At 40.5% G+C, this 27,105-nt stretch overlaps 1 protein-coding gene across 6 annotated transcripts in view; it reads left to right on the top strand.

Moving 5' to 3' along the window:
* The window catches only part of LOC140495928 (synaptotagmin-like protein 2), a 110,468-nt gene that overhangs the window by 18,390 nt on the left and 64,973 nt on the right, over nucleotides 1–27,105 (top strand). For all 6 annotated transcript variants that reach the window (XM_072595237.1, XM_072595239.1, XM_072595233.1 and 3 more), the window contains exons 2-3: nucleotides 17,976–18,468; nucleotides 24,442–24,593. In XM_072595237.1, coding sequence (XP_072451338.1) covers nucleotides 18,347–18,468; nucleotides 24,442–24,593 — 274 coding nt within the window. In that variant the 5' untranslated portion in view covers nucleotides 17,976–18,346. The remainder of the gene's footprint in view (nucleotides 1–17,975; nucleotides 18,469–24,441; nucleotides 24,594–27,105) is intronic.

Here is a 27,105-nt window from a genome sequence, read left to right as displayed (position 1 = left end):
ATCCAAACCTCCAACTCACCCTCAATGCCATACCGCCGTATTTTTTGCAGTAGCATACCATGGGGATCCTTATCAAATGCCTTACTAAAATCCATATAAACCACATCTACCGCTTTACCCTCGTCCACCTACTTAGTCACCTTCTCAAAGAATTCAATAAGGTTTGTGAGGCACGACCTGCCCTTCACAAAACCATGCTGACTATCCTTGATCACATTATTCCTATCCATATGTTCATAAATCCTATCCCTTACAATTCTCTCTAAAACTTTGCCCACAACAGAAGTGAGACTCACCGGCCTATAGTTACTAGGGTTATCCCTACTCCCCTTCTTGAACAAGGGAACCACATTTGCTATGTTGCGCCTGTACTGGACATTGGTTAGGCCACTGTTGGAATATTGTGTGCAATTCTGGTCTCCTTTCTATCGGAAAGATGTTGTGAAACTTGAAAGGGTTCAATAAAGATTTACAAAAATGTTACCAGGGTTGAAGGATTTGAGCTATAGGGAGAGGCTGAACAGGCTGGGCTGTTTTCCCCTGGAGTGTCGGAGGCTGAGGAGTGACCTTATAGAGGTTTACAAAATAATGAGGGGCATGGATAGGATAAATAGACAAAGTCTTTTCCCTGGGGTCATGGAGTCCAGAATTGGAGGGCATAGGTTTAGGGTAAGAGAAGAAAGATATAAAAGAGACCTAAGGGGCAACTATTGCAGACAGATATTGGTAAGGGTATGAAATGTGCTGCCAGAGGAAGTGGTGGAGGCTGATACAATTGCAACATTTAAGAGGCATCTGGATGTGTATATGAATAGGAAGGGTTTGGAAGGATATGGGCCGGGTGCTGGCAGGTGGGACTAGTTTGGGTTGGGATATCCGGTCAGCCTGGACGGATTGGACCGAAGGGTCTGTTTCCATGCTGTACATCTCTATGAAAAATTCAAAGCAGTATTAGAAGCTTATGACAATTACTACAACCTCAAAATTAATAAACTGTATGGGAGACTAATGTAGATTCCACTAGCACCCCCGCAGAAGACAAAAGACTGAATGCATTGTGAATAAGAGGTAGAAGTTCTGGCATGTGAAGAATAAATTCACATTGACTACCTGCTGTGCTTTTCCAGCACCACAGTCTCGACCCTCCTCTATACCATCCCATCTACCAAGGATCCACTGGTCGCTGTCCCCAAACCAGGGCTCTAATATTCTTTTGTTTTTCACATCTGAGAAAAATGTCAGGAACTATGCTGGGCAGCACTGGACTATGTTTTAAATATGGATCAGGTGCCAGGGGTCGCAGGGTATCCCTGTATTAGTGAGTATTTCCATCAAGGATGAATGGGAAAATACAAAACAAGGGCATGTGCATCAGTGTTGAGGTGAGTTTGGTAAGATAGCATGAGAAAATCTGTTTGGTCTAGTAGAGAGATACCTCCATGGAACTCACGAAATTTGTCACTTAAGATTCAGCCCTGAGACTATTCTCTCCTCCGTCCGCCTTTTCCCTGACACTGTCTTCAGGTTGGAAGACTCTTCAGCTTTCTCAATCCTGATCACTGAAACTCTTTTCTCTCTTTACCTTCAAACGTTTCCAAAACCTATTTTCATGCAGTGTCGATCTCCTAACTTTTAATGAGGAGATGTTACTTAAGTAATACAAACGTTTTAAAGTTGACTCAATCTTTTAAGTGTCATGCTAATATTTCTGCTTCTTCATCCAATTACGTTCAGTGGGAGATACTTGATACAAGTTAATCTTATTAGGTTCTTATTGAGTTGCTATCTGTTGTCTAAGTACATTATTTGTGAGGTTCCTTGAAATTCTTACTCATTGCTGGGTGACAACATTGTAAATATCTTCGCCCATTGTATAAGCAGAGTTTTCAAATATTTACCCGACATAATATATTTATAATGCAATAAATCTCTGAGGTGTATCCCTCTAACTAAAACATTCATCAAACAATGTAAGAATAGTTCTTTAATCTAGAACTCATTGTGATATTTTGAAAAATTGAGATGCTACTTCTCTAGTGCTTAAGTCAGAATGTTTTACACAATATATGTGTTCTTTACAGGAGCAGTTAACTGATGCACGGTTCTCTATTTGCTGACCATGCTCTAAGTGAATAAATGATGGAAGCTGCAGGGAATTGAAAAGCAGCAAAGGCAGCCTTAAAAAATTCTGCCTGAGATCTGCTGTAGGTTTAACCACACTGTTCCTCAAAAATGAATTCTACACAGATTCCACATGTTTGCAGCTTGAGTCTCGTGTTACAATAGGGCCCAGCACCTGTTACTGAATGAAAAAGGAGCCAAGCACTGCGCAAAAATCATTCTTGGCCAGGAGAAAACAAAGGGCTTTCCTATGTGCTTAGATTCAGTGCAAGTGAGTTATGGTTTCTTCATTGCAAATCAACCCTAAACGTAATAATGTTTTAAAAATATCGCCCATTGTTTTTAATCAAGGTTCCTTCTGTTTTACGTGAAGGTGCAAACCTATGAAAAAATAATAATGTTAGGACTCAGCTCAGAGTGATATTTGTCACATGTCTAATTATTAATTCTATTTGAAGAAACAATAGGATATGTGAGACCAAGAAATATAGAAGAAAGGTTTTTCATATTCTAATGCTAAGGGTGCTGTTAAAGATCCCGAACTAATGTCTGGGAAGGTGCATTACAAATGTGTTGGCTGAACCTCCCCGCCTTTATGCATCATTGCAACTTATGTCTGTTGCTGAATATGTGCAGTGCTGTAAGGAAAAGAAGGTTGAAAGTAAATGCATTTATTCCTTGGTTATGCAATACTTCACCAGAAAAGTCAGTTGAAGATGAAGAAGAGAAATATGAATATGTATATTTATATTGTGTTTGTTTAATCAACATGTTAAATGGAAAATATTCCTTCGCACCTTCCTCCCTAGGCAGCACCTTCCGAACCTGTGACTTTCACCACCTAAATAGAGTCATGGAGTACCCCACGGAAACAGACAGTTAGGTCCAACTCGTCCATGTTGAACAGATATTTTAACCTAATCTAGTCTCATGTGCCTGCAGTTGGCCCATTTCCCGCTAAACCCTTCGTATTCCCAGATACCTTTTAAATGCTGTAATTGTATTAGCCTCCACCACTTTCTCTGGCAGTTCATTCCATACATGCACCACCCTCTGTGTGAAAACATTGCCCCTTAGGTTTCTTTTATATCTTTTCCCTCTCGCCCTAGACCTATACACTGTAGTTCTGGACTCCCTCACCACAGGAAAAAGGTCTTGTCTATTCACCCTGTGATTTAATAAACCTCTATAATGTCATCCCTCAGCCTCTGATGCTCCAGGGAAAACAGCCCCAGCCTATTCAGCCTTTCCCAATAGCTCAAATCCTCCAACCATGGCAACATCCTTGTAAACCTTTCTGAACCTTTTCAAGTTCCACAACATCCTTCCAATGGGAAGGAGACCAGAATTACACACAGTATTCCAAATGTAGCCTAACCAATGTCCTCTACAGCCGCAGCATGACCTCCCAATGCCTATACTCAATGCTCTGACCAATAAAGGAAAGCATACCAAATGCCTTCTTCACTGTCTGACCTACTTGCATCATAACTTTCAAGGAACTATGAAGCTGCACTCCAGTAGATACACCACCTGCAATTTCTCCTCCAAACCACTCACCATCCTGACTTGGAAATATATCACTGTTCCTTCATTGTTACTGTGCCAAAATCCTGGAATTCCCTCCCTACCAGCATTATACCTACACCCCAAAGACTGCAGCGGTTCAATAGGCAGCTCACCACCACCTTCTCGATGTCAAACATGCATGGGTAATAAATGCCAGCATTGACTGAATAAATGAAATATTGAAGTACTTAATTAGCAAATGGAATGAGTGGCTGACTGGTAGCATTCCAGGTATTGCCTGAATGTCACAGTGTGGAGGGGAGAGAGGTCAGATTCACACTCTGGAGTTCCAATTCTGAATTGTTTTGATATCCAGTGGGTTTCCTCGTGTCCGAGTAGCTTTAGTGAGGGAATTCTCAAGGATTAAAGACCACCTTCTGATTATTACACATTTTTATAAATTATATAATTACTTTTAAGTATATTTGTTATTGTATAGAAATCGGCTGACTTGCCTTTCAGCCCTACAACAGTCAAATTGAAGTGGTGCAAATAACTTTACAGAAGGGGGTGACTTCCAGAAAGGGGTAACTTCTATGCTGTAAAGAAATGCTGTCTATTGCTTGGATCTCAAAGGTCCTGCCAGAGTCTAAGGATCCATGCCTTTGCATTTGAGAGAGTCAACACTTTAATATATGGGATAAGTAGAGTCCCAAGTTCTAAAGCTTGAGGGCATAGGTTTAGGGTGAGAGGGGAAGGATTTGAAAGGACCTAAGGGACAATGTTCTCATGCAGAGGTGGAGCATGTATGGAATGAGCTGCCAGAGAAGTGGCAGCGGCTGACACAATTACAACGTTTAAAAGTTAGAAATCACACAACACCAGGTTATAGTCCAACAGGTTGATTTGGAAGCACTAGCTTTCGGAGCGCTGCTCCTTCATCAGGTGGTTGTGGAGAATAAGATTGTAAGGCACAGAATTTGTAGCAAAATTTTACAGTGTGATGTAACTGAAATTATATATTGGCCTTTTTCAATATATCACACTGTAATCTTTTGCTATAAATTCTGTGTCTTATAATCTTATCCTCCACAACCACCTGATGAAGGAGCTGCGCTCTTAAAGCTAGTGCTTCCAAATAAACGTGTTGGACTATAACCTGGTATTGTGTGATTTTTAACTTTGTCCACCCCAGTCCAACACTAGCGTCTCCAAATTATAATGTTTAAAAGGCATCTGGATGGATATATGAATAGGAAGGGTTTAGAGAGATATGGGCCAAATGCTGGTAAATGGGGCGGAATTTATATTTATTTTGAGAAGATTTAAATATAAAAGCAGGGATGTACTTCTGAGGCTCTGTAAGGCTGTGGTCTGACCCTGAATGTACTGGCCCTGGAGCGTGTTCAGAGGAGGTTCACGAGAATGGTCCCAGAAATGAAAAACGTAACATGTGAGAAACATTTGAGGACTCTGGGTTTATATTCGATGGAGGTTAGAAGGATGAGAGCAAATCTAATTGAAACCTATAGAATACTGAATAGCCTGGACAGGGTGGATGTTGGGAAGATGTTTCCATTGGTGGGAGAGACTAGGATCTGAGAGCATAGCCTTAGAATAAAGGGAATACCTTTTAGAATGGAGCTAAAGAGAAGCTTTTTCAGTCAGAGAGTAGTGAATCTTTGGAATTCATTGCCGCATAAGGCCAGGTTATTGAGCATTTTTAAGACTGAGATAGATAGGTTCTTGATTGTCAAGGGGATCAAGGGTTATGGGGAGAAAGCAGGAGAATATGGTTGAGAAACTGATCAGCCATGATTGAATGGTGGAGCAGACTCGATGGGCTGAATGGCCTAATATTTGCCCCTGTGTCTTATGGTCTTATGCGATCTGGTCGACATGGACGAGTTGGACTGTTTCTGTGCTGTATATCTCTGACTCTATGACTCTAAGTTAACACACAATCAGCCCATATTGAAAGTGAGGCTGACTGAGTTCTACAGTGTTATTATGTGAAAAATGAAGTTCTGATGAGGAAGTGGAGACATTCTCACAGATCTGCAGACAAGTAATGGACAGTTGTTCATTCGTGGTATTATCATTGGACTTTTAATCAGGAATCCTAGATAATGTTCGGGGGACCTGGGTTTGAATCCCACCACAGCAGACGATAGAATTTGAATTCAATAAATTCTGGAATTAAGAATCTAATGATGTCCATGAATCCATCAGTGATTATCAGAAAAACCCATCTGGTTCACGAATGTGTTTTGGGGAAGGAAACTACCATCCTTCCCTGATCTGGCCTACAAGTGACTCCAGACCCATAGGAATGTGATTGACTCTTAACTGCCCCCCACGCAATTTGGGATGGGCAATAAATGTTGGCCTAGCCAGTGATATCCTCATCCCATGAATGACCAAAAAATAGTTAGTGGTAATGCCCAGATAGCTTAAGGAGATATTGCAGAGGAGCCCATGAAATGTCTGTGGTGGGACATCTAGGAAAATGGAGATCTTAAGTATCGATAAACAGGAATTTTACTTGTCAAGAGTGTGGTGCTGGAAAAGCACAGCGAGTCAGGCAGCATCTGAGGAGCAGGAGAATCGACGTTTTGGGCATAAGCCCTTTATCAGGAATTATGCCTGAAACGTCAATTTTCCTGCTCCTCGGATGCTGCCTGACCTGTGCTTTCCAGCACCACACTCTTGACTCTGATCTCCAGCGTCTGCAGTCCTCACTTTCTCCAGGTATTTTACTTGGGCAAGGCATAATAAGGATGTGCAGTTCTGTAAAATATGTCATATCTGTTAGATAATAGCAAGCCTCTGCATATAAATAACACCTGTAAGACCTACACCCATCTTTTGAAGTGTCATTCAATATGTTACACCTTTGCTAAAAATGAAAACAGAACACCTTTATGTCCTTCTTGTTAAGGAGAGGAAAAACCTATTTCCAGAAGCTATTCTTTTGAGGATCGATGCTGTTGAAGTAGTGGTGGAAAACCTAACTCAGTTTTTTATTCTATGGACTATCAAATGAAATTCAGACTCAAGTTCCAAAATTACATCTAATTTTTTTCACATCATAAGTAATTTGGGTATGAATGAGTATGAGTGAAGGAATATGATATTTTGTGTGTTTTATTGTATACATGTAATGTTTGTCTTGAGATAAAACACATTTAAAAATGGCATTTAATCTTTCCAAGATTTGAGTTATATAAGAATGACGTGTTTTGTTTGAATTATAAACTTAAAAATAGAAGTTTGAAATGCTTGACTGCGAAAAGGTTAGGGTAGAGAAATTTTTTTTTGTTATTGCAACTTGAAGGAATATTGGAATAATGGTTACTTACAAGTTACACAACGACTTTTTTTTAAGAAGCTGGATGTGATAAATTTGAGAGACATGCTGATATAAGATTTTTTTTGAGAAAAAAGAAGTTGACACGCAACACGAGTTGGATTGGTTTAAAGCTGCAGTTTGACTCAGAACTGAGAGCAGACAGAGCACTTGACTCACTCCTTCACAAGTCTGCCACATTATGATCACTCTGTCCTCATCAGTGAGTGGAAAATAAATAGCCATCAAAAACTCTGCAAAGAAAGAGCATTTCTAACTCAAGCCAAGACTTAGTTCAACAGACCAGCTACCAAATGGAGGATCACCACAGTCAACTATATAATATGATCATGAAAAACCAAAAGAAATTGTGAAAAGTCACCTCAGTTTCCCTTGTGCTTTGGATTCTTGATCCACAGAATTTGTCACTTTTTGCCTAGATGTTTTCCACCTACCATATATCTGACAGAGTGTCTTATCTGTCCTGTCCATCTTATTTGTGAACTAATGTGTACTTCATTTAGATGGGCTATAATTTAAGATTAAAATCAACTAGGTAAAAACAATGACTGCAGAAGCTGAAAACCAGATAAGCTCCTCTAGCTTATCTCTCCATGCTTCAGGCTCTCTGCCTTTATTCCTGATGAAGGGCTTTTGCCCGAAACGTTGATTTTGCTGCTCCTTGGATGCTGCCTGAACTGCTGTGCTCTTCCAGCACCACTAATCCAAAATATAATTTAAGTTTCCATATTATTAATTAATAATCAATTGTCCCATATATAAGAGCATGTTCATTATAGTAAACAGGTTTTTGGTTTTTTGCTCATTGCTGACACCTGATGTGAGTTTCTTTTATCCTAGATAGTGGTCGCAGACAGAAATGAACTATCCCAGTATTTAAGTTAATCACTTTTCACATTGGCGGTGACTCATGAAGTAGTGGGGTTTGATTTCCAGATCATTTTTCCCATCAGGGTCATGATGACAGTGAGGGAGTAGGAGGTCCGGAGAGTAGGAAGCATTATTTGTTTGGGTGGAGAGTAAGAGTCATTCTATATCCAATTCTGAGAGTTGTCCATGAATCTGGATGACTTGCATGTGCAGTGACAAAGTTAGAGTGAGTGGTAGCCCTGTGAGCGTGAGGTAGCAGAGGGAAGATTCTGGTATTTACCCTTGCAGAGCACAGAAAGTCGTCGTCCTTCTTGCACTGCTATGCATTGCTTTTAACTCCAAACACAGGACTGACCCAATCCTCCACTCCACCATTCCTTCTACAGCGCTTCCTACAGCAAAGTGGGGGTGTGAGCTCTCCTTACATTCTCAGTGATAATGGTTGAACACCCCAGAATGAGAGGCAGTTCCTGGCTTGTGGTGTCTGAATAGGTTTGCAGCTGGGCTTTAAATATGTCATCAGTAGAGTGCATCCCAGGCCGTGCCAGCAGTGGTGAGCATCTGTGTCTCTCTGCCAGTAGAAGGCACCAAATAGCCCATATGCATAATTAGTGAGGGGAGGGGCAAAAGATTTCATAAGGAAAGCTGCTGAGAGCCATAGTGGACTGGGCACAATAAAATCTCACTCAGCAAAAGCCTTGAACTAAAAATGGGAAAATTCCACCCAGTGATTTAAATCGATGGTCCCAGAGGCTAGACTCAGAGGGAGAAATAGGCAAAAGTGAGGACTGCAGCATCTGAGGAGCAAAAGCCATTCATCAGGAATCAGGAATGCTCAGAGGGAGAAATGACTATGAAATACAACGGGGAATATTGAAGGAAGTAACATATCTTACTCTACCATGTTCTTTTTAACCTGACCCAGTTTAATGCTTCCAATAAGCAGTATTTTGCAAGAACTCGGCCTTGAATGAACAAACACTTGGAACTTCACTGAAGATCAAGCACAGAAGATGGAACTAAATAAATTACATGATCTGTACATGTGTTACCTTGGAATCCAAACTTCAAGAATTATTTAGTAATTTAGAGTTATTCCATACATTTGTCCTTGTTTTGAGATTAGTGAGATGGTAATCTCGAATTGCTAAGATTTGTTGAATTACGAAAAGTCAAAACAGCAATTTTAAAAGGGAAAGGAACAAACAAAGTAAGCACATGGTGAGGTCAGTGCAGGAGAGAAACAGAGGAAAATAAACCCACACTGCAAACTGACACAGCAGTGAGCCTGTACAGTTACTGCCTTTGCTGTTTGAATTCATGTATCGCTGGACATTGGCGTGCGTCAGGGAAAATGAACAAGCAGTGAAATTCACAACTAATCTTGGAGGATCCTGTTTGGGAGAGGTCACAGCACAGAAACAGATAAGTGAATACTTTTGCGGGGCCTTCCAGTAAGTCTGCAGTAGTGAGTAGAGTGGGTTCTTTCTTGATTGTATGTTTTATTGATTAAACTTAAAAGTATAAGCCGTAAGTATTAATTTAACCTGGAATAATGTTTTATAGAGGAATAAGATAGTGCTATCTTCTGGGTCTGTAGATTGAAAGAAGCAAAAATGGCCTTTAGTGGAGTGATATGCTGTTCTTGTCGGATGTGGGAGTTTAGGAAGAGTTTACATGTTACTGAGGATTATATCTGCAATAAATGCTGTTCGCTGCAAATCCTATCCGATTGAATGGATTGGTTGGAGAGACAGTTGGAGGCAATGAGGAATTTACAAGAGCAAGGGGATGTGATGGATGGCAGTTATTGGAAGGGAGAAAAGTCGCAGATACAGTCATATAGATGAGTTAACTCCAGGAAAGGTAAGAGAGGGAGGTAGGTAGTGCAGGAGTCTTCTGTGGCTATCCCCATTTCAAACAAGTATGCTGTTTTGGAAAATGTAGGGGGTGATGGATTCTCAGAGGAACGTAGCACAAACAGCCAAGTTTCTGGTATTGAGACTGGCTTTAATGCAATGAGGGGTACATCAGGGTTCCAAGAGATCAATTGTGTTAGGGGACTCTCTAGTCAGAGGTACAGTCAGATGTTTCTGTGGCCAGCAGCGAAAAATCAGAATGGTGTGTTGCTTCCCTAGTGTCAGGATCAAGGATGTCTCCGCAAGGGTGCAGAATGTTCCCAAGGGAGAGAGGGGCCAGCAAGAGGTCATTGTATACATTGGAACTAACGACATAGGAAGGGAAAAGGTTGAGATTCTGAAGGGAGATTAGAGAGAGTTAGGCAAGAATTTAAAAAGGAGGTCCTTGAGTAGTAATATATGGATTACTATGGTGCTACAAGCTAGCGAGGGCAGGAATAGGAGGTTAGAGCAGATGAATGCATGGCTGAGGAGCTGGTATATGGGAGAAGGATTCACATTTTTGGATCATTGGAATTTCTTTTGGGGTAGAAGTGACGTGTACAAGAAGGACAGATTGTACTTAAATAAGAAGGAGACTAATACACTGGCAGGGAGATTTGCTGGAGCTGCTCAGGAGAATTTAAACTAGTAAGGTGGGGGTGGGACCCAGGGAGATAGTGAGGAAAGATTTCAATCTGAGACTGGTACAGTTGAGAACAAAGACGAGTCAAGTGGTCAGGGCAGGCAGGGACAAAGCAGAGAACAAGGTAGGACCGATAAATTAAACTGCATTTATTTCAATGCAAGAGGCCTAACAGGGAAGGCAGATGAACTCGGTATGGTTAGGAACATGGGACTGGGATATCATAGCAATTACAGAGTCATGGCTCAGGGATGGACAGGACTGGCAGCTTAATGTTCCAGGATACAAATGCTACAGGAAGGACAGAAAGGGAGGCAAGAGAGGAGGGGGAGTGGCGTTTTTATGGGAGGATATTCCAGGAAATACATCCAGGGAAGTTATTTGGGTGGAACTGAGAAATAAGAAAAGGATGATCACCTCATTGGGATTGTATTATAGACCCCCAAATAGTCAGAGGGAAATTGAGAAACAAATTTGTAAGGAGATCTCCGTTATCTGTAAGAATAATAGGATGGTTATGGTCGGAGACTTTAACTTTCCAAACATAGACTAGGACTGCCATAGTGTTAAGGGTTTGGATGGTGAGGAATTTAAGTGCATGCATCAAAATTTTCTGATTCAGTATATTGATGTACCTACTAAAGAAGGTGCAAAACTTGATCTACTCTTGGGAAATAAGGCAAGGCAGGTGACAGAGGTGTCAGTGGGAAAGCACTTTGGGGCCAGCGACCATAATTCTGTTCGTTTTAAAATAGTGTGGAATAAGATAGATCAGATCTAAAAGTTGAAGTTCTAAATTGGAGAAAGGCCAATTTTGACGCTATTAGGCAAGAACTTTCAAAAGCTGATTGGGTGCAGATATATGCAAGTAAAGGGACAGCTGGAAAATGGGAAGGCTTCAGAAATGAGATAACGATAGTCTAGAGACAGTATATTCTGGGTTAGGGTGAAAGAAAAGGCTGGTAGCTGTAGGGAATACTGGATGGCTAAAGAAATTGAGGGTTTGGTTAAGAAAAAGAAGGAACATATGTCAGGTATAGACAGGATAAATCAAGTGAATCCTTGGAAGAGTATAAAGGCAGTAGGAGTATATTTAAGGGGGGAAATCAGGAGGGCAAAAAGGGGATATGAGATAGCTCTGGCAAATAGAGTTAAAGAGAGTCCAAAGGGTTTTTACAAATACATTAAGAACAAAAGGGGACAAGGAGAGAATAGGGCCCCTCAAAGATCAGCAAGGCGACCTTTGTGTGGAGCCGTAGGAGATGGGGGTGGTACTAAACGAGTATTTTGTATTAATGTTTACTGTGAAAAAGGGCATGGAAGATATAGAATGTGGGAAATAGATGGTGACATCTTAAAAATGTCCATATTACAGAGGAGGAAGTGCTGAATGTCTTGAAACGCATAAAAGTGGATAAATCCCCACAACCTGATCAGGTGTACCCGAGGATTCTGTGGGAACCGAGGGAAGTGATTGCTGGGCCTCTTGCTGAGATATTTGTATCATTGATAGTCACAGGTGAGGTGCCGGAAGACTGGAGAATGTCTAATGTGGTGCCACTATTTAAGAAAGGTGGTAAGAAAAAGCCAGTGAACTATAGACCTGTGAGCCTGACGTTGGTGCTAGGCAAGTTGTTGGAGAATCCTGAAGGACAGAATTTACATGTATTTGGAATGGAATGGACTGATTAGGGGTAGTCATTGTGGCTTTGTGTGTGGGAAATCATGTCTGACAAACTTGATTGCATTTTTTTTTGAAGAAGTAACAGAAGGATTGATGAGGGCAGAGTGGTAGATGTGATCTATATGGACTTCAGTAAGGCATTTGACAAAGTTCCCCATGGAAGACTGGGTAGCAAGGTTAGATCTCATGGAATACAGGAGAATTAGCCATTTGGACACGGAACTGGCTCAAACATAGAAGTCAGAGGGTGGTGGTGGAGGGTTGTTTTTCAGACTGGAGGCCTGTGACTGGTGGAGTACCACAAGGATCAGGACTGGGTCTACTACTTTTCATCATTTATATAAATGATTTGGATGTGAGCTTAAGAGGTTTAGTTAGTAAGCTCGCAGATGACACCAAAATTGGAGGTGTATTGGGCATCAAAGAAGGCTACCTCAGATTACAATGGGATCTTGATCAGATGGGGCAATGGGCTGAGAAGTGGCAGATGGAGTTTAATTTAGATAAATGCTGCATTTTGAGAATGCAAATCTTATCAACTCTTATACACTTAATGGTAAGGTCCTAGGGAGTGTTGCTGAACAGAGAGACTTTGGAGTGCAGGTTCATAGCTTCATGAAAGAGGAGTTGCAGGTAGATAGGACAATGAAGAGGGCGTTTGGTATGCTTTCCTTTATTGGTCAGCGTATTGAGTACAGGAGTTGGGAGGTCATGTTGCGGCTGTACAGGACATTGGTTAGGCCACTGTTGGAATATTGAATGCAGTTCTGGTCTCCTTCCTATCGGAAAGATGTTATGAAACTTGAAAGGGTTCAGAAAAGATTTACAAGGATGTTGCCATTGTTGGAGGATTTAAACTATAGGGAGAGTTTGAATAGGCTAGGAGGCTGAGGGGTGACCTGATAGAGGTTTATAAAATCATGAGGGGCATGGATAGGATAAACAGACAAAGGCTTTTTCCCGGGGTGGGTGAGTCCAGAACTAGAGGGCATAGGTTTAGGGTGAAAGGTGAAAAATATAAAAGAGACCTAAGGGGCAATGTTTTCAAGCAGAGGGTGGTACATGTATGGAATGAGCTGCTAGAGGAAGTGGTGTAGGCTAATACCATTGCAACATTTAAAAAGCATCTGGATGGGTATAGGAATAGGAAGGGTTTAGAGGGATATGGGCAGAGTGCTGGTGGGTGGGACTAGATTGGGTTGAGATATCTGGTCAGCATGGATGGGTTGGACCGAAGAGTCTGTTTCTGTGCTGTACATCTCTATGACTCTATGACTCTCTATAACATTGCTGCATTAAGCAGATCTGTTTTCAGTGACCTTTCCTTCTCATGCATTTTTCTTTATTCACCCGTGAGATATTGGTGGCACTAGCTGGGTCAGCACTTATTACCCATCACTAGTTACCCTTGAGAAGATGGTGGTGATCTGCTTTGTTGAACTGCTGCAGTCGACATGTTGTAGATAGTCCCACAATGCCATCAGGCAGAGAATTCCTGGATTTTAACCCAACAACATGACAATGTATCTCCAAGTCAGGATAGTGAGTGGTGTGGGGGGGAGCTTACAGATGGTAGTGTTCCCATGTACCTGCTACCCTGGTTCTTTCAGATGGAAGCAGTCATGGAATTTGGAAGGTGCTGTAAAGGATCGTTGAATTTTAATTTCCATCATTAAGTAAAAATATATTTCTTACTTCTAACTAGCTTTAGTGGAAGTGTCACTTTAGATCTTAATCAAAGAATTTGTTGTAACTGCAATAGTAATATGAGTTTCAACATCTGTGATAACTATAGACACTTTGATGTACATTTGTCTAGCTTTACCTCTACTTTTATTAAAAATTGATGTGGTTCTTTCCTTCTAGTCTTAACAGTGAATAGGAGAATGATAATCTACTTCTTTATTTCCTTAGCAGAAACTGAGATATTATTCCTCTGCACTGCCATCCTTTTTAGAGTTTAAAATGATGAAATATGCAATCTGAAGATGGAGAGAGTTGCTGAGCATATTCTGTAGATGGACTACAACTTGATCATAAATGGCAGGGGAAGCAATACTTTCCTCTTACTGTGCAGTCTTGATCAGAGTTTTAAGAAAAAAGTTTAGAAACAACACTTTGGTTTAAAATTGGTAACTTTGGTGGGGAAAAGCCTCTAAGTTAAGTTTAAAACTCCTTTCAAGGTGAATTTCACAGCTGACTAGTCTGTTACTTTGGGCTAGTTCAAACTCTATTGAACTGTTTCATCTCAACGTAAAGAGAAAGGAAGGAACAACATAATCTCCTTAATCTTTGGACAACACAGGGATTCCTTCTGAAGGTGTGATAATTCAAGTTTCTGGGAGAACAAGAGACTGAAAAGGACTTCAATTAATATCTTTGCCTGGTGGAACAGTGGCTCATTTCAAATTACCAAAACAGCCATTTTGCTTTGGTTGTGATAAAGACAGATTGCAAAAGTTATTTTTGCAGAACCCCCAGGAAGAACTCCAAGACCATCAGTTTTCAGTCAGAAGGGAGTGCAAGACAGAAAATGTTCAGAAATAAACTACTGTTGTGCTAAAAGAGACCAGGCAAGCCCTATAATTGCAGAGGATCAAGAAACCTCTCTTTGTCTTTCATATTTTCTTAACTTGTTGCGTCCACCTGTATAGGCAAACATTAACTATTTGGCTACAGGTGCCATCACAAGCTACCGAATCTCCCTTCAAGTTTCAACCTCTTCCCTTCAAAAAGAGAAATCTAATAAGTAACAGGCCTGTAACAACCTTAGGGATTGATCTTGCTCACCCCCCCAACCCAGACAGACAGACACACACAAAGACCCACATGCACACATATACATATACGTTTGTGGGGTGAATTTGTACTTGCAGAGTTACTTTGCTCAAAAACTGCATGAATTCATGTAAAACTCTGTTATCTCACTTTTTAGATTAGAATCAATCTAAACATCATGACATAGACAGAGAACACACGGGGCTAACACCTTCAGCATATTGTCTAGCTAACACCAATTGTCGCAGTTAAAAAAAAGTTTTGTGATTTACACATGAAAGAAGTGAAACTATCATGGTATTCAAACAGATGAAAGACTCAACAGACAATCAAGGTATTTTTCAATGTATAATTTCAGTTACATCACACTGTAAACTTTTGCAATAAATTCTGTGCCTTACTATTGTGTCCTCCACAACCACGTGATCAAGGATCGGCGCTCCGAAAGCTAGTGCTTCCAATTAAACCTGTTGGACTATAACCTGGTGTTGTGTGATTTTTAACTTTGTAGTTGATTGCAGTCAGTTTGGAATGCATTTTAGGAGGGTGAATGCACACAGAATCAGGGAGGCAGTCTTAGAAAGGAGAGGTGGCTCAGAGGAATGAGGCCACAATTGTCTTTGGTTCCTTTTGGGCCTTTAGGTGTGACTCCTTCCATCCTCCCACTTTTTGGATAATGATAGCTTTGTTTGCTTAGTATGTTAACTGATGCCTACAGTCTTAAGAAAAATAACTTTCCATTAATAAAAACTACCTCAGAAAATACTCAACCTTGAAGTCATTTTTTAAAAAAACAATTACACAACATTTAAAAAATATTGTTTGGTTAGAAATTTTCTCATTTGAAAGCTACTGGTCTTCATATGATCAAGTTCAGGCAGGCAGATGAAATTACAAAATGCAGAGCCAATCCCTCATGTGTATAGAGACATTTATTTGTGATGCAACACATGGATTTACCTACAACTGGTAAGGACAATACTAACTTTTGTTTCAGGAACCAACCAAACTCTTCATGTCTGGAACTTTTCTTTAACAATTGTATTTGTCCTTGCATGCACACTGTCATCACAGTGAGAAATTAATAATCCTTTCGAAAGGCTGGTTGAAAACAGAAGGCTGTTTTGTAAGCACTGTTTGCTGCTTTCTGGTCACCCTGCCCTACTTGGTTTACTAAAAGCTGCATTCAAACAAAGGAAAAGTGTAGAAATGATCAATCATGCTGATGTTTTCAACTTCAATTTGGGCTCACATTAACATCGATCAGAATGCTGATTTATCCTGTTTTAAAGGAATTACAGAAACTTATGTACAGTGAAGTATTCCTCTGAATTTGTAATCTAAGCAGTTAATCATGAGCAACCTTATCATAGAGAATTTGGTGTTTCAATAGCAAGTAATTAGTTTTAGGAACTGATTGGATATCAGATAAACTGAGGATTTTAAATAACATTGGCTGGAATTTTACCAGCCTCCTGGTATAGGGAAGGAGGTAGGAAGGTTGGCAAGATGGCATGGGGAAGTATACCTGGCATCTTCCTACCATCATGCCATTTTGATTAGTGACGGGAAAGAAGGCAGACAGGTATGGGGAGGCCATCTAATGAAACCCTTCAGCAGTCTTCAGGGAGGGAGCCCTCCTTTTTTGGACAATTTGTGACCCATAAAGCTATGTCTATCCCTATGGAAATTCCCTGGGGAACCTATCTACCTAGTCCTGGAATCCATAAACCCCACTTATCTTTGAGGATGCAGGCCCATCGATTTTTTTTTAGTTCAAAAATATGCTTTATCCATGAAATATCTCTATATACATATATTGTCACTAGGGCAGTTTGATTCTCAGGATCATTCTACTGGTGGTGCCTTTGATCAGCGCTGGTGTCCTGACTGGATCAATAGCTGTTGGATGTGGGCCACTGCCATAATAGACCCTGACACCTTTGGGTGCAGCCACTTAACTGGTCAGGTCTGGGTATATGTCTCTCTGAGAGCCACTGTGAGGTCGTCTTCCACTTTCAGATCTGGTGGCAGAACTTCAGTTTCCTTCATAAATGCAGCCTATTGTGTTAGTTTAAACTCAGTTTGAAACTGAGTTCTAGAAATGGCTGAAGGGGCAAAATTTCCTGGATCAAGTAGACAATTCAGGAGTAGAATGGTCCTGTTACTGCTGTTGGTGTTCTAACATTGGAGTACCATGGTCAGCTGTATTATATGTTAGGAGCAGGACATAGCTATTTTGTCAGCTGTCACCCCACTCTTTCTCTGCTCCTCCTCCATGATGGAGGTTGAATCTTGTGCAACAAAACTTTGTACCCAGTGGACTTTGCACAGCATCAGTATGACAAGAGGATTGATAGCTTGCCAATTTCGCAAGCAAAACAGGTTCAGGTAGAGAATAAAAATTCAAATGAATCTTCAAACAAAAATCTAATAGTTGTCTTGTACTCTCTGTGTATTTGAATAGCGTGTATTTCAAATTTAATTTGATGTCTGAACATGTTTTCTGTGTGTCCCCTCCCCCCAATGCATGTGTAAGCTCTTGTTTTCTTTGACAACCACGCTTGGAATTAAGTGCCTTTCACATTGTTTGTCTTCTTGTCTTCAGTGCCAACTAATTGGTAATCACGGTTGTGTTGCAGTTGAACCCTCATCTATTTTAGCATATTATATAAACCCAGATAGTTTAAGATCATTGAAGTCTGATCGTATACTTTCAGCCTCTCTGAATTGATATGTACCTGGAGTTTTTACTGTGTAATTTAACATTTTTTTATGACCTGTGGGACTTTCATCTAGTCCAAAATATCATGCCTGATTTTAAATGTTGTAGACTTGTGAAATATTTCTCCATTCTGCTCATTATCCTACTGGGACAAAAATTGATTTATTCAGGAAACCTAGCAGGAAATAACAAATGTGTCAAGCATTACTTGCTTTTATATTCTGTTAGATTCTGTTGCCTGGTGAAAGTTAAAATGTTTTATAACCCTAAAGCTGATATATAAATATAAACTGTTGTTGAGAAGATCTGTTGAATACAATGTATGTTTTAATGTATAAATACTGAGACAGTAATCTGTATTTTCCTTGCTTTAGGTGCATTTGGATACTTGAAGCTGTGAATGAACATTACTTTTTGTGCTTAATTTAGCAATTCATACAAACTCATATGAAATTTGCTGAGGCTTTTATCAAAGTCCTTTAAAATTTGATCTCTCCTGGATGTGGACACTTTGATACCAATCTGCCAATCAAAAGGCCAAAAGCTATTAAGGAAACCTGATATTGACTGGAAAAGAATTGCTGGGATTAAGTACCTAACTGCATGTACAATTAAGTCTGATCATGCAGCATTGGTTTGAATATTAATATTCTCAGTGAATCCAGCAGTAGTATTAGGAATTCTGCACTGCTTTGTGTTTACTATAACACCAACCCCACCTCACCCTGTGTTATGCAATAACGGAATGAAGGGAGTGATGGATAATCACTTGGACCTCAGTTTCTTGACAGAGGATGAGTATCAGGCACTCTTGAAAGTTATTCAGAGAGATTCCGAGCTCAAGAAAAAAGACAGTGAACGAATCAGGTGAGACCCTGTTTTAAAACCTTCAAAAAAGTTATAATCCAGTTTGTATTGATAATTGTTCTGTGTTGCAATGTAGCTTCCACACCTACATACATGTGTAGGCTTGCTGCTTTTGAGACATTACGAGTGACTCCATGTGAATGTATATCTGAAAGTACCTCCTTTGAAGCATAGAATTGATGCAGGCCAAAGTCTTTTCGTTAGTTGTCATCTTAATTCATAAACTTTTCTATATTTTTCATGCTCAGAAGTAATCTCAAATATAGAAGTCAAAAATGTTGGCAGTGTTTTGAAATGCGTCAAAAAATCTTTTGTAACTGAAACCTTTTATCTAATATTAGGTATGTGTGTTTCAGGGCCGTTTGTTCAGTATAGCCTCATGCAATGACTTTCCTAATCTGTTACTGGGTTGTCATACTTTTTGGAAGCAGTCTAGCTCATAAACATTTCAGCACAGGAAAAAGTCATGTTGGCACATTGTACTAATTTTTCTGACAGGGACCGCTCCCAAAAACAGCCTGATTTCAAAGCTCAATAACTTCATTTGATGGAATGGCGAACTCTGTCCAAAATACAGGTCCCTAGGCAGACTTTTATTCTTGTTCTTTAAAGTATAAAACAATAGGTCATTGAGGCAATGATTAAAACTTTTTTTATAACTTGAGGCAAAATGGGAATTTAGATTTCTATGCTTATTGTTTCAAAGCACTGAGCAATTACAATGCAAATGATTTGGGTATAAATAATTAAGGTGAGTCTCTCATAGCTCAGTGCTGGGAAAGACAACCCTGGTCACCTTACAACTGGTTCCAAGAAAGTGTTATCTCTGTGTTCCAACTATGACCTAAGATGAATGTTCTTTTAAAAAGTTAATATGCCGCAATGATCTTATATGTAATTTAAGGCACTTGCCATATTTGACTGAGCATAGAACACGCATACTTGTTTCAAGTTGTAGATTGGAACTGTTATATTCATAAACAGTACACAATACACGCATTGCCCTCAGTGAAATCGCATATTGTTAGATTTCTTATAATTTGGCTTGCTGAAAAAACACAAATTTTGTTGAACGTTTTTATCTTGCACTCAGTGAGACAATTCACAAAAATAGCAATTGAGAATCTTACTTGTATCGCTGTTGCTGTGGAGAATATACCAATTGTTAATAGTTAATGTACACTTAACTGCTCATACTTTGTTTAAATTTTAAACCAAGCAGGTTGACTTGGACTGATAAGGGCATTGCTCTGAGAAATAAACCACTGAGTGGCTGTCACATATTTTGTTGAGTTGAAACAGATGCAGTGCATGTTCTATGTATCTAAAAAATACATGACCTTGCTTTATTTTATATTCAGTCACGAGATGTGGGCATCATTGGTTGGGCCAGCATATATTGCCCATATCTAGTTGCCCTTGAGAAAGTAGTGGTGAGCTGTTTTCTTGAACTGAACAGTTCTTGTTCTGTAGGAACACCTACAACAATGCTAGAGAGGGAATTCCAAGGAACAGCGAAATATTTCAGAATAGTGAGTGGCTTGAAAAATAACTTGTAGCTTGGGGTATTCCCATACGTCAGTTGCCCTTGTCCTTCTAGATGGTAACGGCTATTGGTTTAGAAGATGCTGTGAAAGGGTCTTTGGGGAATTTCTATAGTGCATCTTGTATTAGTACATACTGAGGCTACTAAGTATTAGTGGTGCAGTGACTGAAGATTTGTGGTTTTAGTGGCATTCAAGTAGCCTGCTTTGTTCTGGATGGTATCAAGCTTATTGAGTGGCGTTGTACTGCATTTATCCAAGCAAGTAGCAGTATAACTGTTGGTTTTTCCCCTTTGATTTATATTCTTGTGAATTGTCCTGATGAGTGCAAAACAAAAGGACACAATGTGACTTTTTCATCAATATCGCCAATCAATGATTTGTTAGAAACTATTAGGGTGATTGCAGATGCCACCCTATTAGAGATGGAAGAAGATCTTAATATATTAGTGCATCTGAACATGAATTTGACGAGCACATTGCTCCTGATCTCCTAGGCTTTAGGTTGTTGGAGATTGGACACATAAGTAAGGATGTGCTTTAGAATGCCACTAAAGTCCTGACTTGCTGACCTCAAGTTTAACTTCCAGAGGCAATTTCCGTGCATCCTGGAGACCTGAGGTAGAGACAGAACCTTTAGACAGTTAATTACCTACACAGTAAGCCAGGATATGTTGGGCATAAAACTCCTAGTCTAATGTCCATGTGACAATTCCACTAATCATCCTATCATTTACTCAGAACCTCTGAGATCCACAGACATTCCTGTGCAAAAAATGCTTTGACTAGCACTGATGTAGAGTCAGAGAGTCATAGAGATGTACAACATGGAAATAGACCCTTCGGTCCAACCCATCCATGCCGACCAGATCTAGTCCCACCTGCCAGCACCTGGCCCATATCCCTCCAAACCCTTCCTATTCATATACCCATCCAAATGCCTCTTAAATGTTGCAATTGTATCAGCCTCCATGATTTCCTCTGGCAGCTCATTTCATACCCGTACCGCCCTCTGTGTGAAAACGTTGTCTCTTAGGTCTCTTTTATATCTTTCCCCTCTCACCCTAAACCTATGCCCTCTAGTTCTGGACTCCCTGACCCCAGGGAAAAGACTTTGCCTATTTACCCGATCCATGCCCCTCTCCCTATAGCTCAAATCCTCCAACCCTGGCAACATCCTTGTAAATCCTTTCTGAACCCTTTCAAGTTTCACAACATCCTTCTGATAGAAAGGAGACCAGAATTGCATGCAATATTTCAATAGTGGCCTAACCAATGTCCTGTACAGCCGCAACATGACCTCCCAACTCCTGTTCTCAATATTCTGACCAATTAAGGAAAGCATACCAAACACCACCTTCACTATCCTATCTACCACTTTCAAGGAGATATGAGCCTTCACTCCAAGGTCCCTTTGTTCAGCAACACTCTCGAGGACCTTACCATTAAATGTATATGTCCTGCTAAGATTTGCTTTCCCAAAATACAGCACTTCACATTTATCTGAATTAAACTCCACCTGCCACTTCTCTGCCCATTGGCCCATCTGGTCAAGATCCTGTTGTAATCTGAGGTAACTCTCTTCGCTGTCCACTACACCTCCAATTTTGGTGTCATCTGCAAACTTACTAACTGTACCTCTTATGCTCACATCCAAATCATTTATGTAAATGACAAAAAGTAGAGTATCCAGCGCCGTTCCTTGTGGCACTCCACTGGTGAAAGGCCTCCAGTCTGAAAAAAAACCCTCCACCACCACCCCCTGTCTTTTACCTTTGAGCCAGTTCTGTATCCAAATGGCTAGTTCTCCCTGTATTCCATGAGATCTAACCTTGCTAATCAGTCTCCCATGGGGAGCCTTGTCGAACACCTTACTGAAGTCCATATAGATCACATCTACTGCTCTGCCCTCATCAATCCTCTTTGTTACTTCTTCAAAAAACTCAATCAAGTTTGTGGGACATGATTTCCCACACACAAAACCATGTTAACTATCCCTAATTTGTCCTTGCCTTTCCAAATACATGTACATCTTGTCCTTCACGATTCCCTCCAACAACTTGCCCAGCACTGATGTCAGGCTCACCGGACTATAGTTCCCTGGCTTGTCCTTACCACCCTTCTTAAACAGTGGCACCACATTTGCCAACCTCCAATCTTCCGGCATCTCACCTGTGACTATCGATGATACAAATATCTCAGCAAGAGTCCCAGCAATCACATCTCTAGCTTCCCACAGAGTTCTCAGGTACACCTGATCAGGTCCTGGGGATTTATCCACCTTTAACCATTTCAAGACATCCAGCACTTCCTCCTCTGTAATCTGGACATATTGCAAGATGTCACCATCTATTTCCCTACAGTCTATATCTTCCATATCCTTTTCTACAGTAAAAACTGATGCAAAATACTCATTTAGTATCTTCCCCCATTTTCTGTGGCTCCACACAAAGGCCGCATTGCTGATCTTTGAGGGGCCCTATTCTCTCCCTAGTTACCGTTTTGTCCTTAATGTATTTGTAAAAACCCTTTGGATTCTCCTTAATTCTATTTGCCAAAGCTGTCTCATGTCCCTTTTTTGCCCTCCTGATTTCCCTCTTAAGTATACTCCTACTCCCTTTGTATTCTTCTAAGGATTCACTCGATCTATCCTGTCTATACTTTACATATGCTTCCTTCTTTTTCTTAACCAAACCCTCAATTTCTTTAGTCATCCAGCATTCTCTATACCTACCAGCCTTTCCCTTCACCCTGACAGGAATATACTTTCTCTAGATTCTCGTTATCTCATTTCTGAAGGCTTCCCATTTTCCAGCCATCCCTTTACTTGCGAACATCTGCCCCCAATCAACTTTCAAAAGTTCTTGCCTAATACTGTCAAAATTGGCCTTGCTCCAATTTAGAACTTCAACTTATAGATCTGGTCTATCATTTTCCATCACTATTTTAAATGTAATAGAATTCTGGTCGCTGGCCCCAAAGTGTTGCTCCACTGACACCTCATTAGTAAAAACCTTGTGGATTCTCCTTAATTCTATTTGCCAAAGCTATCTCATGTCCCCTGTTTGCCCTCCTGACATCTTGAATACTGCGCTGACCTGACTTTATTCTTTCATGGTGGTGGTTGCTGGCAAGGCCAGTATTTGATAAATGGGTGTGGAGGCTAGTGCAAATTGGTGAGGTTAAGTTGTCAATAAGGAAGAACTAAAGCAGCTTGCACAAGCTCAGGACTTCCCAGAAGGGGATAATAGTCACTGAGGTCTGGTTGAAGCATCAATGCAAATGGTTCAACTCTTCAGGATAAGCAAGCTGCTTTAGTTCTTCCTTATTTGCAATTTTACATAAAAAATGGACCCCCACTTGTCATCATCCCTGACCATGCTACCCCTGCATCCACCAGCCACCTTAACCACCTGCCACCCTACCAACGAAGCACCACTCTATTCTTCCTAACCACTTTATTCACGCACCCTCTTAACTATCCACTTTACCATTCCATCCGTTTACTCATTTATCCAGTCACAAGCATTCATCCATCACTAACATTCACACTGGTAATTTAAAATAACTTATCGCAGCCAATGCTGTAAAAATGGGGCTTGTTCTGCACCTGATTCTCTTCACTACTCTCTGCTTAGATCCCTGCACTGAGGGAAGCCTTCTGGCTATTGTACTGGAAGTCTAGCCTTTTGAAATATATCACATAATTGCTCAGCTTTCAGTCTGATCAGTGTTAGACAGTGGTTCCACTGCTGATCAGTAGATTCGAGCTATTATATTGCAGAAACCTTGCTGACCAAACTGATTTGGAGAAGCTTTGAGCCTATTTTGATGATTAGGTTTACAACTTCAGGCTAATCTACCTCATGAAAGACAATTTGAACATTGAAGCATAATAATATTGTTGTAATGATACACTGGTGGAAGTATTATCCAATTTATTGTGTGCACTAAAAAGTTAACATTAAATTTAAAATATTAGTTCATAATTTGTTAAAATGGTGCAATGTTTTAACCACCAGTGAAGTTTAAATTGTGTGGTTGTGTCTCCCAATTAGCTGTCGCTTTCAATTGCATACTGGAATTTGAAGGAGCAGGCTCAAGATAATCCTGCTGCATGTGGCCTGAAACATTCTCTTAATTAATAATGTGTGCATACCATGACATTGATCAACTAAATATATATGCTATTGACTCTTTTTCAAATCATTAAATTCTGAAATCAAATTATGAAGATTCACTTGTGAATTTTGATTTGTGATTGACTATTGTACTGGTTATGGCAACGCACTTTCAAACTTACAGAAGAGTTGACCTACTCCCTCCTCCACACTGGCCTTCTTGTAAATCTCCCTGATTAACTGGGAGATTTTATGACACTGGAATGTAACCTTTGAATGTGAGGAAACTGAATCCTGTCTTGTTTCAGGACAGCACAAAAATCCATTCAAGATGAAAAGAGAAGGAAGCTGGTTACTGGAGTTTGGTTTGAGGAAGTTAAAGCAAAGCGTTACCGAAATTCTTTACTTGGAGTGGACCTGATCAAGGCCTCAATAGGGAAGAAAAAGCCCATAATACACGGTAACTTATTACAATGACATCAATCAAGTAAAACACTTTGTAGAATGCATGCAGATTCAAATGAATTTTGTGGATGTTGGTGTAAATTAGGTATTTTCTATAAGCCTTATGAAGTTTTCCTTTATAGAATAATTATTTGAAAGTTAATATTAAAAATATATCTTTGTAACAAATCAAAGAAACAAAAGTATATAGTGTTTTTTATGACACTGGAAATCTCATGAAGTGCTGGATAAATAATTAGTCCATGAATTATAGTTGTGGTTCTGATCTTGGAAATACAGAAGCTAATTTGCATTCAACAAGATTCTACCATAAGCAATGAGCTATGACCAGACAATTTGTTTCAGTGTTGTTAGTTGAAGGATAAATGTTGGCTGAATGCCGTGCTCCTCAGATAGTGCTGTGGGATCTTTCATAGCACAAATAGAAATAAATAAGGGTTGGAGGATTGGAGCTATAGGGAGAGGTTGAATAGGCTAGGGCTGTTTTCCCTGGAGCATTGGAGGCTGAGGGGTGACCTTATAGAGGTTTATAAAATCATGAGGGGCATGGATAAGATAAATAGACAAAGTCTTTTCCCTGGGGTCGGGGAGTCCAGAACTAGAGGGCATAGGTTTAGGGGAAAGATATAAAAGAGACCTAAGGGGCAACTTTTTCATACAGAGGGTGGTACGTATGTGGACTGAGCTGCCAGAGGAAGTGGTGGAGGCTAGTACAATTGCAACATTTAAAAAGCATCTGGATGGATATATGAATAGGAAGAGTTTGGAGGGATATTAGCCAGGTGCTGGCAGGTGGGACTAGATTGGGTTGGGATATCTGGTTGGCATGGACGGGTTGGACCGAAGGATCTGTTTCTGTGTTGCACATCTCTATGACTCTGTAACTCTAAGTTGATGATTATTTTCATAATTTTAAGCACTTCTTTCATTTTATCTGTAATCTCTTTTTTTAACGAGGGAAAATTCAATATGGTTTTTCAAGGTGATCTCTGCATTTGTAATTCCTCAAACAAAGCAATGTCCAAATGACTCTGCATTGAGATCTTGCTAAAGCTTAAACGTCTTTCCTATGCTGTGGAGCACAGTATTGCATGCAATGCTCCAGTTGTGGTAGCAGCAAGCTTTTAGTAGGATCAATATTACCTCTTGGCTTTTAATTTTATGCTTGTTGTGGCAAATGCTGTGGACTGAATCTTATGTGTTTTGGTCAAGTAGAAGTTGTGTAGATTGATTCTCACTGCGAAACTCAGTGAGTTTTCTTTCTATATTTTACAAACTTGCCTTATTAATTACCTATCGTGTCCCTGTAGCATCTGATCTCCACCTTATCTTATCATGTGCTACTCCTACAACAACTCGGCACTCAGCAATATCCTGGAATTCACTGACATCCTTTACATCTGTACCATTTATAAAAGCCCTTTGTGAACCCAGACAAGCGCTATCAGTTCAGAGCTGCCCTGCACAGTTCCTGACATGGTGGATGGGTGAAATCGTGCCCCCAGTTTAAGGCAAGGAACTGGAGGACCTGCTGGATGGGATAGTGCTGACATAGGACTTTTTCCTGGCCCCAGGACCAGCAATGGAGACTATGACAACAGATCATTGCCAGTCTAGTCTGAAGTTGCCAGTTGAGTTAAAGCAATCTCACTCTTCTTCAGGAATGTCCAGCACTATAGGAAGAAGGTGAAAGTGAGGACTGCAGATGCTGGAGATCAGAGTCGAGAGTGTGGTGCTGGAAAAGCACAGCAGGTTGGGCAGCGTCTGAGGAGCAAGAGAATCAACGTTTCGGGCAAAAGCTCTTCAAATCATTCATGGTGAAGGGCTTTTGCCCGAAACATTGATTCTCGTGCTCCTCAGATGCTACCCGACCTGCTTTGCTTTTCCAGCACCACACTCTCGACTGTAGGAAGAAGGTCAATTCCTTTGGCACTCCGTCTCTGTATCCACCTCCCACCAAGGCTCTTGCTCTACCATTCTCACTATTACCTGCAACATCTTCCCGACTTGCTCTCACTTGCCCCAAACCCTGACATCACTAACCCTGCATTCCCTCTGCACTGCCTACTCTTTCGATAAGAACACCTACCCACCTGAGCCAACAGTAATAGCAGTGCCACCCAATTTCATCTCCTTTAATGTCTGCCTCTGTCTTGTTCCAGGAGGAAAACAGCATACATTAGGTCAGAAAGACTTAGGGTGGATGGTGTGCTGCCTGTCATTTGACTCCTCACCCCTTTTGAGGAGAGCATCCTAAATCTGACTGCCCTAAATGTGCCTGAACTGATGTCAGAGGCTGTTCTTAAGTTACTATGCTGGAACCTCTTGACCTAAGGTAATCCCCAGCTTCCTGGTTTTGTGTCTGTGCTAAATGGCATGATAAGACAGCAGTAATATTAACCAGGACTCCCTGGCTGAGGGGGTAAATCGTGGTGCAGTAGGGCAATGCAAGGCCGGGATACTGTGAGCATCCAGGTAGCCTCAGGGTGAGTGTGCACTATGATAGC

Source organism: Chiloscyllium punctatum, chromosome 25 (genome assembly GCF_047496795.1).
Source record: "Chiloscyllium punctatum isolate Juve2018m chromosome 25, sChiPun1.3, whole genome shotgun sequence".
In the NCBI taxonomy this organism is placed as follows: Eukaryota; Metazoa; Chordata; class Chondrichthyes; order Orectolobiformes; family Hemiscylliidae; genus Chiloscyllium; species Chiloscyllium punctatum.
This window is presented reverse-complemented; position numbering and strand designations above follow the sequence as displayed.